At 36.1% G+C, this 25,596-nt stretch overlaps 1 protein-coding gene across 4 annotated transcripts in view; it reads left to right on the plus strand.

Moving 5' to 3' along the window:
- Positions 1-25,596, plus strand: part of LOC150092682 (condensin-2 complex subunit H2-like) — a 266,667-nt gene that overhangs the window by 126,264 nt on the left and 114,807 nt on the right. For all 4 annotated transcript variants that reach the window (XM_090414632.1, XM_090414635.1, XM_090414633.1 and 1 more), the window contains 2 exons: positions 12,549-12,769; positions 22,586-22,731. In XM_090414632.1, coding sequence (XP_090270758.1) covers positions 12,549-12,769; positions 22,586-22,731 — 367 coding nt within the window. The remainder of the gene's footprint in view (positions 1-12,548; positions 12,770-22,585; positions 22,732-25,596) is intronic.

Genomic DNA, 25,596 nt, shown 5'->3' on the forward strand with positions numbered 1-25,596 from the left:
TTATTTCAAAACTCACGTGGATACCTGCCTGTTGCAGAGTAAATATAGAACTGATAAACTGATATTGGAAGCATTCGGAAGTGAACACAACTTCCTGTTTCCAGTTGCATACCAACCAATAAAACAGGAAAGCAGGGTACCAGCTTATGAGTAATAAAAACTGAAAATTCAATTTGTGAATGCAGTACCATTTACTGGAATATTTATAATATTTATAATACATTTTGCTGTCAATAAATTGCAAATTTTAAAAACTTAAGAAAAAAAGTGCCTGTACTGCATACTGTTGCATACTGCCAGAAAAAAAGCACTGTGTGTATATATGTATATATGTATATATATATATATATATATATATATAACTAAGATGGATATCTTGTAGTAGAAAGATTAGGATGATGCAGCAATATTATTTTGGAGATATGTTAAACAGATATGAAAGCCATAGTGAAATAAGATGGAATGCATTTACAGATGAAAGAGATAATAGAGAAATAGGGCTGGCAAAAATGAAGAATGGAAAATCCCCTGGGATTATTTACTTATTGAATTGATCAGATCTGGTTGTTAAAGATTAAAAGTTGTATTCAATCTTTAGACTGATCTGGAGAAACAGAGTGTAATACCTGATGATTGGACCGAAGGAATAATAATAAAAAAAAAAAAAAAAACTGAATTTTCTCTCAAAATTTTCCTGTGAGTTTACTCATTATTCTCTGTATGCTCTCTAGGGAACATGCTGATTTACTTACCAACATGTAAATTCTTATTCAGTTTGTGTAACAGCTCTAATATCTTGTCCTCATACACCTGAGTTTATATGAGTAGAATTTTAATTCTGATTATTATTATATGGATAGTATATAATACTATCCATATAATAGTAATAAAATAAAAACATACAAACAGTTTAGGAATGCTTAGGGTCAAAGCTGTATAACTGAGAGGAGACCTCCACATAGCCTTTAAAGGAATGCTGAGAACTGACCAGGGCTTCTGACCTAATGTCCAATCTTCACCTTCTCGTGGTGCACCCTGTTGGGTATCTACTCGGATACTGAACGAATGAGGATGGGCTGGCAATTTGGGATTTAGCCGACCAAATTGTATTCTTATTGGTTAAACCAAAATAAAAAATGATGGTACAACATGACAAAATTTCATTCCGGCTGGGGCGTCGCCCAGTTAAATAAGGCCCCTGTTGTTTTCGCCAGGGAACCAGGGCGAACAGCGAAAAGTCAGCTACTGGAACAAATCTGAAAACAAACCCCAACTCCACATCACCAGAGTTAAAGATTGGTACTATCAACGTAAGAAGCCTGAATGGCAAAGAAATGGAGCTAGCTGAGGAATTAGATAAGTACCAGATCGACATAATAGGGGTGACTGAAACAAAAAAGACCAAAACTGGTGAGATCTTTCTGAGCAATAAATACAAAATGTTATATTCAGGCAATGACAATCAAGAAAAAGAAGGAGTAGCCATAGTATTCAAAACAAAATATGAGGCTAATCTTCTCGAATGGCAGTCAGTCTCAAGTAGAGTAATGTGGGCAAATATGAGAATGGGGAACTGGACAATGAGACTTATTTGTGCCTATGGTCACACAGAAGGTTCTACTAAGGTAGAAGTGGAGAAATTTTTTGAGGCTTTAGAAAAAGCAACTGACACAATGAAAAAGGAAAAGTTGGTCCTTGTTGGGGATCTAGATAGCAGAGTAGGAAATGATTGTGAGACATACAAAAATATTTTGGGAAAATTTGGATAAAAGAGCAAAACTAATAATAATGGCAAATATCTGTTGGATTTCTGCTCAGGACATGGACTGGTTATTACTAACACCATGTTCCAACATAAAAATGTGCACAAATTCACATGGAGAGAAGAGGCTAGGAATAAGAAAAGTCTCATTGACTATGTTATTGTTGATAGTGATGTTTTCTCCCTGGTGCAGGACACCAGAGGATTTGAAATTGGAAATGATCACTATTTAGTCTTGAGCAGGATAAAATTGAATTTCATACTGAAAACAATAACATGTAAGAAAGTTTTAAAGCGAATAAAGGTTGAGCAGCTGTCAGATGTGAACTGTAGACTAAAATACACAAAGATTATTGAAGAAAAAATGAAAGAGTTTGAGAACAGGAACCAAACCTTGGAGATTCATTGGCAAACTCTGAAGAAAACATTGATTGATTCAGCCAGAGAGGCATGTGGTGAGGTTATCTGCAAGGATAGAAAAATCAGAACTTTTGGACACAGGAAGTTAAAGAGGCAGTGAAGGGAAAGAAGAAAGCATATCAAAAGTTTCTGGCAAATAAGTCGGCTTGTACTCTTAAGAGAATACAAAGACAAATGTAAGAAAGCTAAACACTGTGTAAAACTAGCTAAACAAAAGTCATTGGAGGACTTTGGCAAGAATATAGAAAATAAATATCAAGAAGGTGGCAAAATATTCTGGAGGTTGTTGTAGAAGCTTAGGAATGGAGAAGAGTGCTGTAAAAGGAGTTAGAGATTATAAAGGTGACATGAAAACAGGAGAAAAAGATATCTTTGAAGTATGGAGTAATTACTTTGAAAAACTGCTAAATGAAACAAGCACTGATGACAGCACAGTGATAAAAAAACACTGACCAGGCAAGCAGTCAGGAATACATATCCATACTTGAAGTAGAAAAAGCCATCAAAGGCTTGAAATGTGGAAAGGCAGCAGGAGTAGATGATATTTGATCAGAAATGCTGAAGTATGGTGGTATAAGAGTCTTACAGTGGCTTCACTGAATAGTTCAGAAAGCCTGGACAGAGGGACGAATTCCCGATGATTGGAGTAGAGCTCTCATAGTACCAATATATAAAAAGGGAAATAAAACTGAATGTGAGAATTAGAGGTATTTCCCTGCTGAGTGTTCCTGGCAAGATCTATGCAAGTATACTTGAGAAACGGTTGAGAAGAATTGTGGAAGAAAAGCTTGGTGAAGAGCAAGCTGGATTCAGGCCAAATAGAGGCTGTCAGGATCAGATCTTCACTTTACAACAAATAGTGGAGAAATCATGGGAATATAACAGAGATCTGTATTTAAGTTTTGTCGATTTGGAAAAGGCATATGACAAGGTGCCAAGAGAGAAAGTATTCAATACGCTGCAGTTATATGATGTCAATGGGGCATTATATCAAACAATACTTAGTCTTTATTTAAGTTGTAAGTCAGCAGTTAGAATTGAAGGAAGTACAGGAAGATGATTTAATGTTAATTCTGGTGTGAGACAAGGATGTACATTATCCCCTCTGTTATTCATTATCTATATGGATCACATTATGAAGGAGAGTGGTATTAAACATGATATCAAAATTGGAGATGTTAATGTCAGCTCTTTGCTTTATGCGGATTATGTTATACTTCTAAATAAATCCGCTACAAGTCTGCAAGATTCTCTGACTAAATTGAATAGCTTTTGTAATAGATATGGTATGAAGGTCAGCAATATAAAGACAATGACAATAGGCAGAATTATTGAAAATGTCAACTGTTTTGTGAATGGAGAACCTGTGGAACAAGTAAAACATTTCAGCTACTTAGGCACGGTTTTTACTGAAGATGGTAAATTAAATATAGAAATAGACAACAGAATCAGCAAAGCTGGTATGGTGGGAAGTCAATTGAATAAATTGATATGGAATAAGAGAGAAATTAGTCCGAATACTAAATTAGCTGTATACAAGACAGTGTTCAAACCAGTTTTAACTTATGGATCTGAGAGCTGGGTCAGAAATAAAACACTTGACCAAAGACTAGAGACTGCCGATATGAGAGTCCTGAGAAAGATTATAGGCGTGAACAGATAGCATCAATGCAATATCATATTAAAAACGAGGATATCAGGAAAGAACTTGACATTGTCAGCATCCAGGAATGCATTAGCAGAGCTAATCTCAGGTGGTATGATCGCTTAAACAGAATGGGCGAGGAAAGATTAGCAAAACAAGTGTTCTCTGCCAGGTTGGCAGCAAAATGACCCAGAGGAAAACCAAGATATAGGTGGATTGATGTGGTACAAAGTGCCTTAGACGATGGAAATATAAGATCTGATAATGTTGGAGTCTTGACAAGTAACAGACTGATTTGGAGGAAAATTGTAGATAGGAAGTTAGTAATGATGTAATTTTTTTTCATGTAGTACTATCATATCCTGTACACCTCTTGAGGGTACATAGCAGGAATTTGATGATGATGATGATGACAAACAGTTTAATGGGTTATAGTAATCCTGGTGTTTTGGCTTATTTGCTGATTCTCGTGCATCATGTTCTTGCAGAAAATTGACAATGTAGACCTAGATAATAATTAAACATTTTTAATTATTACTTCATATATTTCACCAAAGTTAGATTGGCATCTTGAGAGATTAATGTACTGGTATCAAATATGTGCATGCAGACACACTTCGGTAACAAAGATGGAACAGAAGAGATACAGGATGACCTAAAGTCCTGCAATTATGCCACCTGTTGGTTTTATTAGGATGTTCTTGGCTGTTGGGCTGACTGTCTGCAGATGAGGGTTTCCCAATCAAATATGAAAGGCAACCATATTTGATTAGGGTGGGATAGTTGGTAAGAGCTGCAGCAGATTCAAGGAAAAGCCTCTCAAATTAAATTTTTTTTTCATTAGCATAAGAGGCTTTTTTCCTAACAGATCCAATTACAGGTATATAGGGCATGGTCTGCTAATATTGGGTGGCCATAGTGGTGGAAACGGATGTAATCTTGGTGCTCTGATATATGGAGGTTGACTGTCCCGCCTGTATGGCCGTAGGTAAATCCAGTGGTTGTTGCTAGCCTTATAATAGATAAGGGTTAATAGCTTTCTGTGCAGTTTACAAGTGTTTACAAAATTGTGCTTTTTTAAAATCATGGCCCTGTTTTCTGAGATGGCATGAATATAAGGGATGGTGATGGATTTAGTGTAATCTATATTTGCAGAGGGAAGTGGGGGGGTATGTGCTGCTAGAAAATCCTTTTTATTTAGTGGAGGTGTAACCATTAGCTAAAAAGGTGTTTTTATGTACGTGAATTCTCTGGTGAGTGCAGTGTTATCTGAGCAAATTGATTTTCCTGGTGGACTGATGTTTTTATAGTTCTGTATTGTTGGGAGGGTGGGTGATGTGACTGTTGATGGATGTATTTACCTGTGTGGAGTTCTTGTAGACAATGAAAGTCAGAGATGCATTTGATTGTCTTATAACTAGGGGATCTAGGAAGGGTATTCTGTTGTTACTTTCTCTTTCTGTTGTGAATTGGATCCTTGGATGTCGGTTGCTCAAATGAGATAGGAATGTGTGTAATGTGTCCACGACCATGTAGCCAAATTGCAAACACATCATCTACATAGCATAGCCAAATGGTGGGTTTAAGGAGAGGAGGAATTTAGGGCATTCTTTTCAAATGTCTCCATGAAAAAGAGGGGAGCCCATGGCTGTTCCCTCTATTTGTTTGTAGAATTTTCCTTTGCAAACAAAACATGACATAAAAAAGTTCAGCAGCCTTGCAAAAAATTTATCAGGGCTTCCAACCAAGACCACCCAAAAACAATGTTGTAAGCCTGTTATTTATTTTCACGGTATTGATGAGAACATAATTCTAGTAGCAAGGCTTATACGTTGGTCATACATAACTGGTAATTAGTTTACGGAATTAACAATGCATATAAAGTATATTAATTATAAAAAAAAAAAAAAAAATCAACTAACGCCTTTTTATTCCCGTATATACGGGAGTAGGCGAGGCCATTTAGCCCTATCTAACTTTTGGAGACTGAGTGGGCAGTTCAATCTCCACTGGTACCCAATCAGAGACAGATGGCCCAAGGCTATCACTAATTAAGCGGTACGCAGTGAAGAGAGACGGCTCAAATGTGCCGCCATCTCGTGGTTTCTAACCCTAACACAATATATTTAATGTCTGAAATAATGTGGGTTCTACGGTCGATTTTCTTGAGTTTACAGGACGAAAAACCCGAGTTTCCGGGAGGAAAAACCTGCTTGCCCGTGCCAGAGATCGACTAACTCGGGAACCGGTTTATTTAATTAACAACGCATATAAAGTATATTAATTAAAGGAACTTTAATGAATAACTTCTATATTTCGGCAACATCACGTTGCCATCTTCAGGAACATAAAGATATGGTATGTGCACGCAGGCACTAACAAAAGCAAATGAGGAAGAAAGCGAGAAACTAATATTGTTCCTAAAGTCCTAATGGTGCCCTCTGGTGGGCTAATTTGGTTGTCTTGGCAGTTAGGCTGAAGTTCTCATAATGTAAGTCTCCCAAATTTGGGGAAGTTTCATGCACCCAAATTTGTTGAGTTTAGGAACATTTTTTAGAGCTGCTGATGATTCCTTGAATAATCTTTCGTATTTAAACTTGCCGCGGTGTATTATTTTTGTTTTCTTCCAACGAATTCTATGGTGGGTATCTCTAAAAAACGTTCCTAACCTCAACAAATTTGGGTGCATGAAACTACCCCAAATTTGGGAGACTTACATTATGAGAACTTCAGCCCAACTGCCAAGACAACCAAATTAGCCCACCGGAGGGCATCATTAGGACTTTAGGAACAATATTAGTTTCTTGCTTTCTTCCTCATTTGCTTTTGTTAGTGCCTGCGTGCACATACCATATCTTTATGTTCCTGAAGATGGCAACGTGACGTTGCCGAAATATAGAAGTTGTTCATTAAAGTTACCTTTAATTAATATACTTGATATGCATTATTAATTCCGTAAACTAATTAGCAGTTATGATGAGAACATAGAATGATAAGAAAATAATATTTTTTGACTTATTTGCTGATATTATATCCATGTACCAACCAAAGATTTTATTATTGAAATCAAGTGTTGAATCTACAACCTTCCTCCAAATGAAGCCAACAATATTAGGTTTGACGTAGCCAACTTCCTATCACAGGTGAAACCTCCTGCAAACAACCTGTCCAACAGAGAATATAAAACCTTTCTACATCTCAGAAATAACAAAAAAATATTAATCCTGAAAGTGGGCAAGGGCAATGCTGCATGGCAATTCTAAACTTTCAAGATTATAATTAAAAAAAAAAAAAAACAACCATCCTTTTTAAAGCTGGATCCACCTACTGTGAACTAAATTATGACCTCACCTACACACAGATTGCAACCATCCATGAATCATTAAAAAATGTCACTTTCTGGCCAGCAGATGTGACCAAGAAACTAAAACCTTGCAATTTCAGACCCCCCCCCATATTTATGGACTTCCAAAAAATCCTTAGAGAAGATGTACTGCACCAATTATAGATGGTATAGACTCACCCTATAAATTAGCCAAACATTTAGCCAAAGTGCTTTTTCATAGTACTGGGAATACCTCATCACATATTAAAAAAAACTCGGTCCATTTTAAGTCCAGTATACAAGATCTCGCACTTTTCAACACTGACTTAATTGACAGTTTGAACGTCTCCTCCTTATTCATAAATGTCTCAATTAAGGACACCTTATCTCTTATTCAAGCAAAATTTCCTTCCAATATCTCAGCCATTTCAGTTCACAATGAACTTGTGCTGTTTTGTTTAGCAAGGAAAATTCTACTAACAAATAGTTAGTAGAATTGGCCAACTTTTTCATGGAGACATTTGAAAAGAATGCCGTTAATTCTCCCTCCCCCCTTAAACTCATTATTTGACTACACTATGTCAATGATGTATTCGCAGTTTTGTCACATGGCCTTGGACACCTTATATGCTTTCCTATCCCATTTGAGTAACCAGCATCCAAGTATCCAATTTGCAACACAAATAGAAAGTAACAACACTCTGCCCTTCCTAGACACCCTAGTTACAAGACAACCAAATGTATCTCTGGCGTTCACTGTCTACAGAAAACTCACACACACACACACACACACAGAACTTATTTTGGGTCACTGGCTACACCTCCCACCAAATAAAAATAGTTCTAACACCATGTATCCACCCCTTCTCCCTTTCCAAATATAGATTATAGCAAATCCATCATCATCCCTTGTATTTGTGGCATCTCAGATAATGTGGCCATGATTTTAAGAAAAGCACAATCTTGTGGCCACTTAAACCACACAGAAAGCTAGCAATCGTTATCTGCTCCTCCAAAGACCATCTACAACCAGATTTACCTGGAGTGTACCAGGCACCTTGCAGCTGCAACCTTTCATACTATGAAACAGGGAGGACAGCCAACATCCATATTTCAGAGCACCAGGATTACATCTGTTTCCGCCATTATGGCCAATCAGGATTAGCAGACCATACCCTGGATACCTGGCACAAGTTCTGTTAAAAAATAAAAAAATAAATAAAAAAAGTCTCATTACACTGTCAAAGCAAATTTATATTTGAGATGCTCTTCCTCGAATCTTCTGCAGCTCTTACCAACTATCCCAACCTACAATTATGGTTGTATCAAACTGTCTCTATAATAAATTTAGTTTAATCCTTTATTCAAGTGTGAGCAAACAAAGTTTGCACCTGAAAATATCTTTAGGGCTGTAGCAAGGTGGTGCAACTCGGAGCAAAGATGGACCAAGCTCTCATCACTCCTTGTCTCAGTATCTCCTACCATGCAAAGCACATGTCCTTGCAGACATGTTTAATGCTATGCATTGAGGGAAAGGCCATTACCCAGACCGATTTCGACCTTTATTGAGGTCTTGTCAGTGGGAGGCAGACCCAGAGGTGATGACACTAAGGCAGAAGCAATAGAGAGGTCATATTTACCTATATGAGTTGCCAACCGATGTACCACCTTATTATTAAATTACTTTGGATTTAGAGAAAGATGTTGGAAGTTTATTTCGCACTTAGTTAGACTATAATAAATTTAGTTTAATCCTTTATCCAAGTGTAAGCAAACAAAGTTTGTGCCTGAAAATATCTTCAGGGCTGTAGCATGGTGGTGCAACTGTTGGCAACTCGGAGCAAAGGTGGACCAAGCTCTCATCACTCCTTGTCTCAGTATCTCCTACCATGCAAAGCACATGTCTGCAAGGACATGTATAATGCTATGCATTGAGGGAAGGGCCACTACCCAGACCAGTTTCGACCTTTATTGCGGTCTTGTCAGTGGGAGGCAGACCCATAGGCGATGAGAGCTTGGTCCACCTTTGCTCCAAGTTGCCAACAGTTGCACCACCTTGCTACGGCCCTGAAGATATTTTCAGGTGCAAACTTTGTTTGCTCACACTTGGATAAAGGGTTAAACTAAATTTATTATACTTTGACCAAGTGCAAAATAAACTTCTAACAAACTGTCTCTCATATAGGAAACTATCATCTGCAGCCAGCCAGCCCAAGAAAACCCAACCAGTGCCAGTAGGTGGCATAGTTATAGGACTTTAGGTCATCTCTTGTTCCATTTTTTGTTACTGAAGTGTACTTTGTGTGTGTGTGTGTGTGTGTGTGTGTGTGTGTGTGTGTGTGTGTGTGTGTGTGTGTGTGTGTGTGTGTGTGTGTGTGTGTGTGATATCAGTGTATTAATCCCTGAGGATGCAATTTAACTTTGATGAAATATAGGAAGTAATAATTAAAATTTTTTAGTTATTATCTAGTCAACATTGTCAGTTTCCTGAAACAACATAATGCATTTTAATGGATGACTTGGTGAGACAGTAATATTGCTCTTCAATTGGTTTTCATTAATATTAGCTGAGGAAATTTCAGGAAATCAGAGTCATTATTTAAAAAAAAATACCATACCACCATTTTTGTATGGTGGTATGGTATTTTATGGTGATGTCATTATGTTTTATGTTGCATTTGACATTATATAGAGGGACATGTTTGTTTTCTGTTATGGATCCTTATTTTGGAAAACTGATCAACTTAAATTACCTTTACATAATACCACAAAAACCTAAAGTAGCATTCTTGATGCATGTAAAGAGAGACAGACATACAATTGCATATATTTTCTAAATATATAATAATTCAATCTTCTCATCATTCCTTTGTTACTTGCCTTCCCTTCCTAGAATTTTGAATTAATTCTTTAATTTATGAGTTAATCATAACTTCTGTCTATAAATGTTGAGAGATGAATAATATTGCAGCATTTTACTTGTTTCTTTTTATTGTTATAATAATAATTAAATTCACATAATATGAGAAAGATTTCCCATGAATTTGTCCCAATAAATTGATGGGAATTGAATAAACTGATCATCGCACTTATCGCTAGATGGGGGGGTCATAACAAAAGCGTTCACATCGTGATCCCTGTTGGCTTGTTTACAAGCCGCAAATTCTACTGCCAGCGATCTACAGTATAGTCTTCTATAGTTTTCTACAGTTTGTTAATGCTACTAGCATCCTCTTTATCAGAACCACAATGACTAAAACTCCATGATCCCTTATGGGAACCAACCCTGACAATCATCTCATACAATCATCTCTTCTCTGTAAAAGAAGATCTTATTGCAAAAATGTGTAAAGAATAAAAATGTGATATTTTATGTCTACAGGAGACACACAAAGGACCACAACAAGCCAGACCTAACATTGCTGAAATGAAGCTCACAAAAGAAATACCACATGAAAAATATGGAAATGATATTTTCATTCTGCAGGAACTCCAGGTTACAGGATGTCTAAACCAAACCAAAATAACATAGAAATCCTTGGAATAGATCTGGGTAACATCAGTGTTTTCTCAGTATATAAACCACCTAGTATAACCTTTGCTTTTGAAATGTCACAGTATTTGACACAAAGGAAATCGGTTGTTATTATAGGCAACTTTAATAGTCATAGCACAAGTGGGGTTATAGTGAAACAAATCAGGATGGAGAGTTAGTTGAACAGTGGTCTGAAAGTAATCAAATGAGACTTATGCACTATTCTAAACAGCCATCATCATTTAACAGTGGAAGATGGAAAAGAGGATATAACCCAGACCTTGATTTGTTAGTAATAGAATAGCTAATCTGTGCACTAAACAGGTACTTGCACCAATCCCAAGTTCACAACATAGACTAATAATGCTGCAAGTTTTCCCACCAATCTGACTTAAGGAGATCACGCTTAGAAGATGCTTTAATTTTAAAAAAGCTAACTGGGAACAGTTCTCAAGAGAATTAGACATAAACTTGTCCAACATTTCACCCAGACCAGAAAATTATAGAAAGTTCATCAAAGCTATTAGATGGCCTGCTACTAGGCACATCCTAAAAGGTTGTAGAATGTTTATTCCAGGTTTTACAGACAGAACATCGAAATATATGAAAGATATTGTGACCTGTATGATAAAGATCCATTTTCATCAGAAACAGTTGATGTAGGAGAGGAACTTATAGCAACACTGTCTGAAAAAAGAAGTCGACAATGGGCAGAGAAAATTAAAAGCTTAGATATGAAACATAGTAGCAGGAAAGCCTGGCTCTTACTCAAAAAATCTGTTGATCCCATAACAGCAGCAACCGAAGTTAATATAAATGCAAACCAAATTGCAACGCAGCTATCTCTGAATGGTAAACCCAGTACCAAAGGAAAAGTACCTAAAGATTACATTAAAAAATCAGGGATTCAGAAAATAATCTCTTCGAAGCACCATTTACTAAAGAGGACCTAGAAAGTGCCCTAGAGGTGCGCATCACAAGTACTGTGCACCTCTGCACTGGCACTTTACTTTTCAACAGCCGAGCATACTAGCCCTGTTTGTGAAAGATCATCACATGTCAAAATTATTGACAAGGTTCTTAATGAAACAGGTCGGCACATTACTGGCTGCCTTAAGCCTACAAAAATTGACCATTTATACTTGCTGTCTGGTATTGTACCTCCTTGCATCATGAACTACACAGAATAGATATGAGCAGAAACAACAACTAAATAATGATCCTTTATATGGACATGTTGCAGTACCTAGGAGGCTAAGATCAAGGAAAAGTTTTATTCACTCAGTGGAACTGTTGGTTGATTCCATAAAAGCTACAAGGTCAACAATGTGACAAGAACAATCTCCAGAGGCTCTAAACTTAAATGAATCTCTTCCTTCTGACTTACATCCAGACTAGCAAAGATGGAAGACACTGAATAGACTTTGTTCCGGAATGGGCTGATCAAATCAGAATATGGTCAAATGGGGCTACACAGACAATGACAGCTGCTCATGTGGTGAAACACAAACCATGGATCATCTTCTGCAATGCTGCTTAATAATATATCAATAATATATATATATACCCGATAAGATTTAATGTAGTGTAATGAAATAGTTTTAAAGTATATTAATCACTGGATGAGTGTCTGACATTTTATGTTTTTGCGTAAAATTTTATGCAAGTGGCATTTTTTGTCTTTTAATGTATGTTTTTAATCCCTATTCTTTTAATGTCTATTTCTTTAAATGTATGCTTTTAATCGTTTATATGTATGCTCTTACATTTTCTGTAGTTTGCACATGAAATAAATAAATTGCTAGATGACTATAGATATAAGTAGATTTTGAGATATAATAATATTGCAATATTTTTATAGCAATAAAGGAGACTTCTTGGGATATAAGAAGGATTTTCGCATGAATTTATGCAGTCTTCATGATTCTGGAAGTTTATTACTTCATTTCCGTGCTTTTGAAGAACTGGATAAAGTAAATAATCAAAATAACACAGAATGCAATAGTGCAGTTTCCCAAGTGAATAATCCTGATGACACTGAGGATGATTGGGATGATACTAGGGTAGACTGCTTGTCTCATGGTAAGCTTAACATGCTAATTTGCTGACTGCTGCATTCTTATTACTAGGTTTTGTTATTGAGTTCTAATGCAATTTTGTTATTGAGTTCTAATAAAATCTCTTTTGTATGTAATTTGATTAGACAGTATGTCTCATGAAAGCATGACTGAAATTGTTATTTTGGTTTGTTGTGAAAAATTACTCAGCAAACCGTAGACCATTGTTTATAATTTCTTATATAATTTCTTATTTCTTATAGTTTCTAATTATCATTTTTTTTTTTTATTCATTTGATCCTGTGTAAGGGGGATGTCTAAGGCATGGTCTGCTAGTCCCAGCTTACCATAATGATGGTGCCAGATGTATTTTTTATGTTTTCTGAGATGGATGTCAATAGTTTTTCCCTTTCTGTTAATAGTAAGCCAGATCACAAGGGTACTCCATACACTCCCTGGATGTGATAAAAGATAGTTTGTCCTTAGATAAACAGATGAGAATTGCCAATTTGATGTATGGTGCAAATGTAGTGAAGAGCTGATATTTACTAAGTATTCTGGATATCTTTCCTGGTGTTTCCTGAATGTATGGGATGAGAACAGTTTTGCTGTGTGTCATATTTTAGGTGACAATGGGTATTTCAGGGGACATTTAGTATTTTTTCTGTTTTTGGGGATTATAGCCATTGGCCAAAAAGTGGGACATAAGTAAGTGAGTTCTGTGGTAAGAGCATTATCATTGGAATGGATAACTCTGGCTCTGTGAATAAGTGTTTTTTAGAGTACCATGCTGAAAGTTTTTTCACTAGGTTATACTATAAATTAAAGATGCCAAGAAATTATATTCTTGGTTTCATCCTTTATCCAAGTGCAAGCAAACAAATTTTGCGTGTGAAGTAACTTCATGACTGGGCTATTTGTATATAGAGGCTAATGACTTCATGTCGATTACCTTAGTATCCCATAATGCAACGCACATAGCCCAGTCGTGAAGTTACTTCATGTGCACTTTGTTTGCTTACCTTGGATAAAGGATAAAACCGAGAATATAATTTCTTGGCATCTTTAATTTATAGTATAACCAAATGAAGAAACTTTCATCTATCTCTAATCCAGAGTATTTTAGTAATAAACTGTGATACTTTTTGACTACTTGTATATGGAAATATGAGATCTGCATACCTTCAACCTTGGCTTTCACTGATGTGGTTCTCTGCTGAAGTGGTCTTGCAGCTGCTTTGGTGGATGCTCCCTGGGTTATGAGTGTGAGTGGCTCTGCTTGGTAGTGGGGTGAGCCTGCCATTGGGCAGAGCCAAGAAAATTTTTTACAGTGTGGGCCTGACACTAGGTGGAACCACCACTGAGTTAAATGATCCTTTGGGTTCAATCTGGCAATCCCTCAGATCAAAAATCACGCAGATCAATCTCTCAGGCAATCCCTCACTGAGGGATTGCCAGAGTTTTTGGAGGATCTGATCTGAGGGATTGCCAGAGTTTTTGGAGACCCCATTTACCTTTACAAAGGTAAAAAAAAAAAAAAATACATAATAATAATAATTTTGGCATTTCTTTTCCCTCAGATTTACAAAAAAAAACAACCCATTAATAACACACTATAATTATATGATAAAAGGACTAGAAATACAAATTATGTATTGCATGTGTTTAGTCTTTATCTTCTGTTGAAAATTACAGCCACATTGCATTACGGAACTGTGTATATTTCTTGCTGCTTATTAGTGCTGGTTGCAAGCATGATTTAATCTAGTTAAGAGTTCTTCTGAGCTTATCCATGCTTTTCCAATTCTGTTGCATTATTCATGTCCTTGTTTTCGTGGACATATATATATATATATATATATATATACGTCAAGGCAGGTCGGGAGATTAAATCATTTTCTAGGATAATTACATCTGTTTGATCAACTACTATCCTTCCCAATTTTGCATCATCAACAAACAAATGAATATTTCTCCTCAAAGCATTTCCTTTATCATAATGGTTTGATTTACTGTATATTTCCATGTATAAGATGCCCCCGTGTATAAGACGAACCCTACTTTTTCGAACCCAAAATTAAGAAATAAATATTTTAAACATAAAACAGAACACATTTGATATTTTTTTAAATATTCAAAGTATATTTAGTAATTAGATAATATTTTTAAGATACATACTAAGAAATCATGCATCACTCTGAGTTCCAGACATATCAATTTCTTCAACTGCATCACTGCTGTCTTCTGAGTCACTGTCTATATATATATATATATGAGATCATCCTCAGTTCCATCCATGGCATTGCTGATTACACATTTCTTGAACGACTTCACACACAACCACCTCTTGCTTGACTCCATTCCACGAGTTTAGGACCCATTTGCATACCTCAGTAATGGTTTGTTTTTTCACTCTTCCTGTTGGTGTCGAGTTATTAGCTGCTTTTTGAATCGTTTTATTCCATTATTTTTTCATCAGAGATTTGAAGGGCTTGTTGATAGAAATATCTAGTGGCCGTAGCTGACCTGTAAGTCCACCAGGAATAAGTGCTAGCTGTGTTCGCAAATCCGCTGCAACCCTTTTTGTCTTTTCTGTTCAATGTGCTCGGAACTGATCAAACATGAGCAGAGCTGGAGAACCCTCCAGGTCTTCTGGACCTAATCTTTGTAAATCAAATAGGCATGATCTCTTCATTTATCCAACTGTTGTCATGAACTAGGACAAGAATGCCAGGTGGAATGCTCTCTTTAGGATGCATTTTCCTCTTAAAAATTAGCCTAGGAGGCAGTTTGGTACCAATTGCACAGCATAAAAGGACAGCAGTATAGTGTGTCTTTTCATGACCAGTTGTTTTGATTGCCGCTGTTTTGACCCCTTTCATATCAACAGTTCTGTTGGAAAGCACATCCAAATTGGGAGGCACCTCATCCATAATATAATAAATTTAGTTTAATCCTTTATCCAAGTGTGAGCAAACAAAGTTTGTGCCTGAAAGTATCTTCAGGACTGGGGTAAGGTGGTACAACACCAGGGCAACTTGTTGCAAAGGTGGAGCAAGTTACCAACAACTTCTGTCTCAGTATCTCCTATAATGCAAAACACAGCTCCTTGCAGATATGTCTAATGTTATGCATTAAGGGAAGGGCCACTACCCAGACTAGTTTCGACCTTTATTGAGGTCTCTTCAGTGGGAGCCAGGCCCAAGTTGAGATACCAGGCAGAAGCATTAGCAGGTCATCTCTACCTATAGGAATTGCCAAATGGTGTGCCACCCTTTTTTAATAAATTACTCTGGATTTAGAGAAAGATGTTGAAATTTTATTTTTCACTTGGTTAGAGTATAATAAATTTAGTTTAATCCTTTATCCAAGTGTGAGCAAACAAAGTTTGCGCCTGAAAGTATCTTCAGGACTGGGGTAAGGTGGTACAACACCAGGGCAACTGGTGATGTATGATGTAAGATAATTGAATACTTTTAGATGATGTATGATGTGAGATGTATGAATACTTTTAGATGATGTATGATGTGAGATGTATGAATACTTTTAGAGTTCTGATTGGTTTATTCAGAATCAACTGTTAACAACATCAATTGACAGAGTTAACAAAGGCTAGCGATTGGCGGAAGCCTATTCGCGGAGACAAGGTAACAGCGGTTTCGCCACGGCAACCGCCGGTCTCTCAACTGGTCACCCCCATGTATAAGATGACCCCCAATTTTTTTCTAAAAATTTTAGAAAAAAGTATTGTCTTATACATGGAAAAATATGGTAAACTGCTATTTACCATATTTTTCCATGTATAAGACAATACTTTTTTCTAAAATTTTTAGAAAAAAATTGGGGGTCATCTTATACATGGGGGTGACCAGTTGAGAGACCGGCGGTTGCCGTGTCTCTCAACTGTACCTAGTCCTGCAGAACTACTGGTTCACACTCTGTCATCAGCCACTCTTGTATCCATTTATAGGTATATAGGTGCTGTTGGCAAATACTTGACAAAATCATATTTAATCATTTCTGTACCTGACAAAATCAGTTATAGAATGAGATGTTAAAGAGACAATGAGGATGTAGATTGGTGAGGTGTTCCCAGTTACTTGTTGTTGCCAGTACAATCACATTGGCAATGACAAATAATTGGGAAGCTGAAAAATGTGGTATGAAAGAATATTAAAGTAATGAAACTGGCAAGATTGTGGGTATGCTACTAAGGTTTTGAATAAACGAATTTAGTGCAAAAAAAATGAGATCATATAATAATAATAGGCGTCTGAAAAAGAGGAAGAAAATAGCCTCTTCTTTAAAAAAGAAATAGCAGAAAGTGATTCATAAGATCAACAGAACATATTACTTATTAATAGCAGGATATCTAACTAAATGCAAGAGTAGAAGATATAAAGTTTAAATCATTATAGGTAAATTCAGGGAGATTATGTGTAATTCAAATGGATATAGACTACCAACTTTTTGTAAATAGATAATAATATTAAAATAATGAATTCAGAATTTAAGTACACGGACATGCATAACTATATATAATCAACCTGAGGATATACTGTGAATCGGTTATCGATTATGTAATTGCAAGTTTTAAATTATATGTTTTAATCATAGGCAAAATCAAATTATTTCTAATAAAGCAATGCGGGAAAGATATACCATTGAAGTTACAAAATTGGTTTATTACAATATCCAGTACAATATAGAGACACAGTATACTGCTCCATAACCATAGTTGCTTTGGCAATAATTCAAAGCAACCCTATCCATCAGGATCTTCTTTAACCAAACAACCTCCTGGCTGAGATGACTTTCTTGTGGTTTGGCTTATACGTTGATTCTCCAGCATCATATATTGTTTAAGGAAATTGACATAAATAAAAAATAATTTACTTAATATCCTATATTTCATCAAAGTCAAATTGGCATCATCAGGGATTAATACACTTTTATTAGACAGATGCACACAGGCACATTTCAGTAATAAAGAGGAAAAACCGGAGAGATGCAAGAAGACCTAAAGTCCTACAATTACACCACCTATTGGCTTTGGTTAGGTCAGTGGCATATTTAGGCATAAGCCATAGAGGCCCGTGCCTAGAGCGGTGGAAATTTCCAGGCTCTCGTTTTTGTAATTATAACATGTTCCTTATATGCCGCATCTACTCACAAGTAGAGAAATATTTTTCTTTTCCTCATTGTAAGTTTAGTCTGCAAGCATATTAGCATTTACTCAATTCTGCATGACTATACAGACATGTGCACATGACTTACCGAGACATGTGCACGGAAAGCTACTGTATTGTTGTCGGTAACGTGACACAAAGGCATTAGGGATCGTGGTCAGGAGAGATTGATGCTAATTAATTTTGTGTCAGTATTATTCTTACTAACTAACAACTTTTCCTTCTTTATTATTTTGAATTCAAATTAAGATTGTTAATTGTTGCCCTTCCTTCAACTCTTTAGTTCAGATCCTGATATCTTTGTGGCAGTTAAGATATGCTAAATCTGAAATTATTTCTACAGTTTTCAGTGCCCTTGTCACATGTTGTCATCAAAGTTGAGATAATACTGTTTTATTGTTTTGCTTTTAAAAAGTTATAAATTGTGTAAATCATTCCGATATTTCCTGCGTGTTTTAAATTACTGTTTAAATTTTAAAACATGAGTGACAGTAGAAAGTGACTTAGTGGTAGTGAATATAAGACGAGGAGAAAAAGAAAGGAAGCAAAAATTAAAGAAGTAGTATCAAAGATAAGAAAACTGCACAGTTTTTTTGTATTGGTATCTGCTAATAGTAATTGTGATTTGGAAAAAGAACAAGAAGTGGGTGAGGAGACGGAAATTGAATCTGTTTTAAATGACGAGCCTACAACAGATCCCAACAATTTGGCAGCACAGGTGATAGTGAGTAATGACCCAGCTGAGTGGATTCTAAATGATGTAACATGTGAGTATATCACAGTTAACGGGTTTCCACAAAATTTAGACAGTGATCTTTCACAATTACAAAGAACTTATCCTGACAAAGTAAGACATGTTTCTAAGAAACTTATTGAGAGGAATCTATTTAATGTCAAAAGAATAAGAGATTTTCTTGTTTACTCTCCTAGTACCGGAAAGATCTTCTGTGTGCCTTTTTGGTGGAGGAGGAGCTGACGATAGTCACTTTATCAGTGGATTTAATGACCTGGAAAAATGCAGAAACACGAGTGAGGCATCATGAGAAAGCAACTAGTCATATGAACTGTCTGATAGCTCTTAAAGAAAGAGCAAATCTTGCAGGGAGAATTGACTTACAAATAACTCAGCAACTGGAAGAAGAAATTAACTACTGGAAGACGGTGTTAAAATGAGTTGTTGCAATTGTAAAAACATTGGCAAGTAGAGGACTTGCTTTGAGGGGAAAGGATGACATTTTTGGTTCTGTGTATAATGGAAATGTAATGATGTGTCTATAGTTAATTAGTGAATTTGATCCCTTTCTTGCTGAGCACATTGCCAAAAGTGGGAAAAAAGGAAGTAGATTATTTATTAAAATAATGGGTGAGAAAGTAATCAAATTTATTGTGGAAGAACTTATAGCTAAGTACTATTCCACAAGTGTTGACTTAACACCAGACTTGTCTCATGTTGATCAGCTGTCCTTCATTGTACGATATGTGAATGAACATGGAACTCCTGTGGAGCGTTTCTTGCATTTCATTCCTAATGTAAGTCACAAATATGAAGAGTTACAAGAGGCAGTTTTGACTTCACTAAACGAGCTGGAATTGATGTAGAAAATTGCAGAGGGCAGGCATATGATAATGCTAGTAACATGTCAGGCAGGTACACAGGACTGCAAGCAAGAATTCTTGAAATAAATCCATTGGCAGAATTCACACTGTGTGCTGGACATTCTCTGTCTCTAATTGGTATTTACGCTGACGAATCCTGTCAGTACTCTTCCGCATTTTTTGATGTCCTTCAGAAACTGTACATATTTTTCACATCTTCAACACATTGGTGGAGTGTTCTAAGAAAGCACCTGGAAACTTCTGCAAAAGTAATCAAACGTCCTTTGCCTTCTCGTTGGTCAGCTCATGATGATGCCTGTCGGAGCCTTTGTGAGGGATGGAAGGAAATAATTTCCACTTTGTCCAAAATTGAAAATGACACCACCCAGAAGAAAGTTATGCGATGTGAAGCAAGTGGGATTCAGTGGCAACTTCAGTCACTGGAGGTTGGGATCATGACCTGCCTATGGGGTGATATTCTCACAAGAATGCATGCCACAAGCAAGAAATTACAAAGTGTAAACATTGATATAGGAACTGTGTGTGAACTATACAGGCCCCTCGAAGAATATTTCAAAGAACTAGAGTTACTCTATGAATCCTATGAAGAACAGGACAAGAAACTTAGTGGAGTTGACTTGAATGAGGAAGAAAAAGCCCACCAGATTTTTTGACGACAGCACAGATGAAAGTAATGAAAATGAAGACGAGTACAATCCATCAGTCAGTTTCAAAACTGATACTTATGACACAGTTTTGCACAGTCTCTCATTCGAAATGAATTGAAGAAAAGTGTCATATGAAAACCTCTTGAAGGAGTTCTGGTTTCTTACAACAATGCATGTGATATGTGAAAAGGACATCATAAAAGGGGCAAAAAACTTTAAGAATTTAACACTTTTCAAGTGATATTGAACCTGAATTTGTAAACGAATGTCTGCACTTCAGAGCACACCTGAAATCAAGTGGCCTAGAAATAAATACATTCCTACAAATTTCACAGAAAATTCGACAGGAAGCCCTACAGTGTATATATCCCGATCCAGACACTGATGTTATGATTTTTCTGTGTAAGATGGCAACAACACATTGCTCAGCTAAACGATCGTTTTCTGCTCTCGAAAGGTTGAAGGACTACCATAGAACAACTATGACAGAAGAAAGGCTCAGCAACTTGGAAAGTCTACAAATCGAGAGTGATATTACAAGGGCACTGGACTACAAGGATGTGATAAATATCTTCGCCAAGCGAGCAGCAAGACGTAGAATATTCTAGGATATTTTGGGTGAGTCATAATATATATATATATATATATATATATATTATGAATTTATGATATAAATAGGTTATGCATGTAAATCAACATGTTCATTAAATATGAGGGGCAGCACTTTCTGCGGGCCTAGGGGCAGGAAATACCTAAATATACGCCACTGGGTTAGGTGTTCTTAGTCATCGGGCTGACTGTCTGTAGATGATTGTTTTCCATACGGGGGGGTGGGGTTCTGATACAACTGTAATACAGCTTTTTTTTTCAACAGATCCTGTGCAGGATATCCAGAGCATGGTCTGCCAATCCTGAATGGCCGTAGTGGTGGAATTATATCAGAGCTAGTGCTCTGATAGACAGATGTTGGCTGGCCTATCTGTTTGTTCATAATAGGAAAGATTGCAGTTGCAGGGTACCTGGTAAATTCCAAGTAAATCCAGAGGTTATAGCTTGTCTTTTGAGGGGAGCAGATAAGAGCTGCTAGCTTTTTGTATGGTTTATAGGTGGCCACAAGATTGTGCTTTTTTAATATCTTGGCCACCTTTTCTGAGATGCCCCAGATATAGGGGATGGTGATAGATTTGATTAATCTATGTTTGGGGGTGGGGTTGGATATGTGGTATTAAAATTTGTATATGGTGGGAGTTGTAGCCATTTGCCAAAAAAAAAGTTTTTTTTTTTTATGTGGGTGAGTTCTGTGTTGAGTGCATTGTTATCTGAACAAAGTAATTTTGCCCAGTGGACTAAGGTTTTTATAGTCCCAGATTGGCGGGTGGGGAGGGTGGCATGACTGTTGTTGGATGTATCTACTTGTGTGTCTGTTTTCTGTAGACTGTGAACGTCAGGGATCCATTTGGTTGTCTTGTAACTAGGGTGTATAGGAAGCACAGACTTTGTTACTTTCCATTTCTGTCGTGAATTGGATCCTTGGATGTTGGCTGTTCAAATGGTCCAATATACTCCACCACACTGACTTAATGGTCAATTTCGATGTCTCCTCCTTATTCACAAATGTCCCACTTAAAGACACCTTGGCGCTTATCCAAGCAGAATTTCTTCAAGATATCTCAGCTTTTTTTCAGTTCACTATTAACTCAGGCAGGAATCTTTGGCAAGCAAATTTCTATGAACAAATCAAGGGTACAGCCATGGGCTGCCCTCTTTCCTCTCCTTGGCTAACTTTTTCATGGAGACATTTGAAAAGAATGCCCTAAATTCCTCCTCCCCTTAAACCCACTATTTGGTTATGCTATGTGTTTGCAATTTGGCCACATAATTAGGACACCTTACACACCTTCCTTTCCCATTTGAATAGCCAAGGATCCAATCCATGACAGAAATAGAAAGTAACAACAGTCTGTCCTTCCTAGACACCCTAGTTACAAGACAACCAGATGTACAAAAATGCTACTGCAATATGTATCATGATGTATTAAATAGGATGTCTGATATAGAAATTATATGGGTAGAGCTGGAGCAGCTAAAATGGTTTTGCAGAGTTTAAATCTGAAATGTATTCTTTGAAATGCAGAATAGTTAGGGAATTCAGGTTTGATTAACACAACACAGGAAAATTTATTTCTATGAGAAATCAAAGAATTTGAGGTGATATAAATTATTTCCATATGAATACTGTAGTTGCATGCATAGAAGCTCATGACTCAGTAAACAACTGTTCTACTTCCTCTTAGCATTGAACCTTTTTTATAACATCTGATAGGATTTTTTAAAATGAGAAGAAAGTTTGTTGCTATTGCTGTAAGACATATGTTCTGTATTTTTCAGCTGGTCTAGAAAGAAATGGGCAATCACCTGATCATATTTGCCCTCCAGAAGCACTAGTATCTCCAAATGTAGAGAAAGAAGAAAGCATTTTGCAAAAGAGGAAACTTAGACAAAGAAAGGAACCATTACTTCAGTCCTCAAAACAGGTATGGTATCTTGATGCACTGATTTACTTTTCGTTAAGAATGTAGCATATAGTGCATCATCGATAATGTGGGAAAAAACTTAATTTAATCACAGTTTATGCTAAACATTTATCAAAGTCCCATTTGATATCTCATACAACATATAAACCCGTTAAAGTAAATTTCGTGACTTACACATGTAACAAAAATTATACAGTTTATTTAAAAAATTCTAATATATTTCATCCAATGTTATGTGGACATCATCAGGGAGATAGACTCTTAACTACATTCAAAATATCAATCAAAATAATGAGTCATAAATCATGCATATGTTAGCTTGTATCTCGATTGAAGCTGAAGTTATTATACTATTAGAGTTCAAAAGAACAATTGTAGTAAGTTACAAGTTATTTTAAATAATAAAATAACTTGTAACTTACGATTGAAGCTGAAGTTATTATACAATTAGAGTTCAAAAGAACAATTGTAGTAAGTTACAAGTTATTTTAAATAATAAAGAGTATTTAAAATAATAATTAATTAAAAAAAAACTTATGAACAATTAATATTGATCACTTCCCAAAACTTGGATATTAGCATACAGTCTGATCAGTTCAGATTCAGACAATTGAATTTGAACTTGCTGGAGTGAAGAAGTTTTATCTGGTTCCAAAGAATTCTTTACTAGTGTCAGTAGTGTGAGAAGCAAGGCTAGACTTGTCAGATTCCACAAATGTTATATATTCAGTTCTAATCAAGAGCTTGATTCAGTTCTAATCAAGGCAGAATGGCCAATCTGTCCAGAATAGGAAAGAAGACAACAAGGTACTTGATAAACACCTGGTAAGGAAAGAGATGGTAATGTACCCTTTGTTGATGGTAGGAAGGAAGACAGTTTCTGAGCTGGTTTAAAGGAAGGAGCATATAGATTGAATTTATGAAGAATCTTTGCTATTTGTTATTAGAAGACAGTCTGATAGGATATTAATTATCAATAATTTTTTGAATGGAGTTTTGTTGTATCTATTACATATCAGATTACTTTTAATTGTATTCAGTTCATCTAACAAAAGGAGATCAGAAGAGCAGATCATATGCTTCGCTGTTCTGATGTCCTTTTGTTAGAAGAGCAGATTATGTGAGCTCTGTGTACAAGACTCTTGATAATGCCTATTTTTTGTGATGAATGATGATGGGAGGATGGTTGAAGGTTGGCTTCCAATAAACTGAAAATTCAACGTGATCTGTGGGATTGCTAATTAGTATGGTATCTAAAAAGGGTAGTTGGTTATTGGATTCACGTTCAATAGTGAATTTGATATGGGAATACAAGGTGTTTATTTTCTCTAGGAACTGAAGTAATTCTGACTCGGTGTGGGACCAGATTGCAAATATATTATCAACAAATGTAACTATATATGAGGCTGAGGGAATAAAAGTGTAATCAGCTAAGGCTGATGAGATAGGACTTCCCATTGCTATTCCTTCTCTTTGTTTGAACAGTTTATTATGCATGTAAAATAGCCTGCTTTGATGGTAAATTTAAATAGGTTAAACAGTGTCGTCTGGGAAATCAGAATTGTAAAAACTGAAGAGTCTTGCAATGGTATGTTGGTGAATAGGGAGACTACATCAAAAGAAACCATAATCTCATTATTAGACAAATGTAGATCTTATTTTCTCTTTGAAATGAAGACTGTTTTTGAGATTCTGAGAGAGATTCCGAGCTAGTGAGATTCCGAAGATGATGAGAGAGAGAGAGAGAGAGAGAGATGTTTTGCATGGTAATAAGTTGGAGAGCCAATGCAGCTGCAACCAAGACACGAGTTAACATACACATGATTTATGACTCATTATTTTTATTCATCTTTTGAATGTAGTTAATGGTCTATCTCCCTGACAGTGTCCATGTAATATTGGAGTTTTTAAATAAATTCTATATAATTTTTGTTACATGTGTAAGCTGTGAAACTTACTTTAATGTGTCTATTGCACATGTTCCATTAAAGCTATTAAGTATAAACCAGTTAAGTAGGGTGAACTTAACTACTTAACAGAAGTATGATACTCTACAGTATATTCATTCATTTAATTAAAATAATAATGCCATCTAAAACAGCAGCAAAAAGTGAAATGAGCAACTACCATTTAGTTACCCATTCCATTTTCATTCCATGTCTATTTTCCCTCCTGATATCCTTGCTTCTTCATTATCATAATGCTTTGTTTGAACTGTTACCCTATTGCACTTCCCCAACACATCATGTTTCTTTGTTACAAATATGCCAAAACACCATATGCTTTGCTAAAAATTGTTTGCCACAAAAAACAAACAAATTACAAAAAAAAAAGTTAAAAATGCACACAAAAGTGGAAAGAGTAACCATCATTAGTTATCCATTTAATTTTCTCTCCTGATATTCTTGCTTCTTCATTATCATGATGCTTTGTTTGAACTGTTACCCTATTGCTTCATTGGTATGCTAAGCTCCTAAATCATTATACTTTGTTAAGAAGATGGTTAAGGGAAGAATTCAGGAAATGGATAGGATAGGAATGGGATACTGTTTGGGGCAGTATGTTTTAGTGAAGAGTAGGTCATGCCTCAGTAATTTACTCACTTTTTTTTTTTTTATAGTGAAGTGACTGCAGAATTGAATAAAGGGAATGACTATACTGAACTGGGTGTTCAGCATAGTCATATTGAATAAAGGGAATGAGTGATAATACTGAACTTTGCAAAGCCATTTGATGAGATTCTACATGGAACTGTGTCACATAAATTGATGTGTTTGGGATAGACATCAAGCTAATGTAAGAGGACTGCTGAAGGATAAATGTTAGAAAATAGTTTACAGTGGAGTAGAGTTCAGGCAAAGACCT

This window comes from Typopeltis vanoorti, chromosome 25 (genome assembly GCF_054136105.1).
Source record: "Typopeltis vanoorti isolate ZY-2024b chromosome 25, IOZ_Tvanoo_1.0, whole genome shotgun sequence".
Classification (NCBI taxonomy): Eukaryota; Metazoa; Arthropoda; class Arachnida; order Uropygi; family Thelyphonidae; genus Typopeltis; species Typopeltis vanoorti.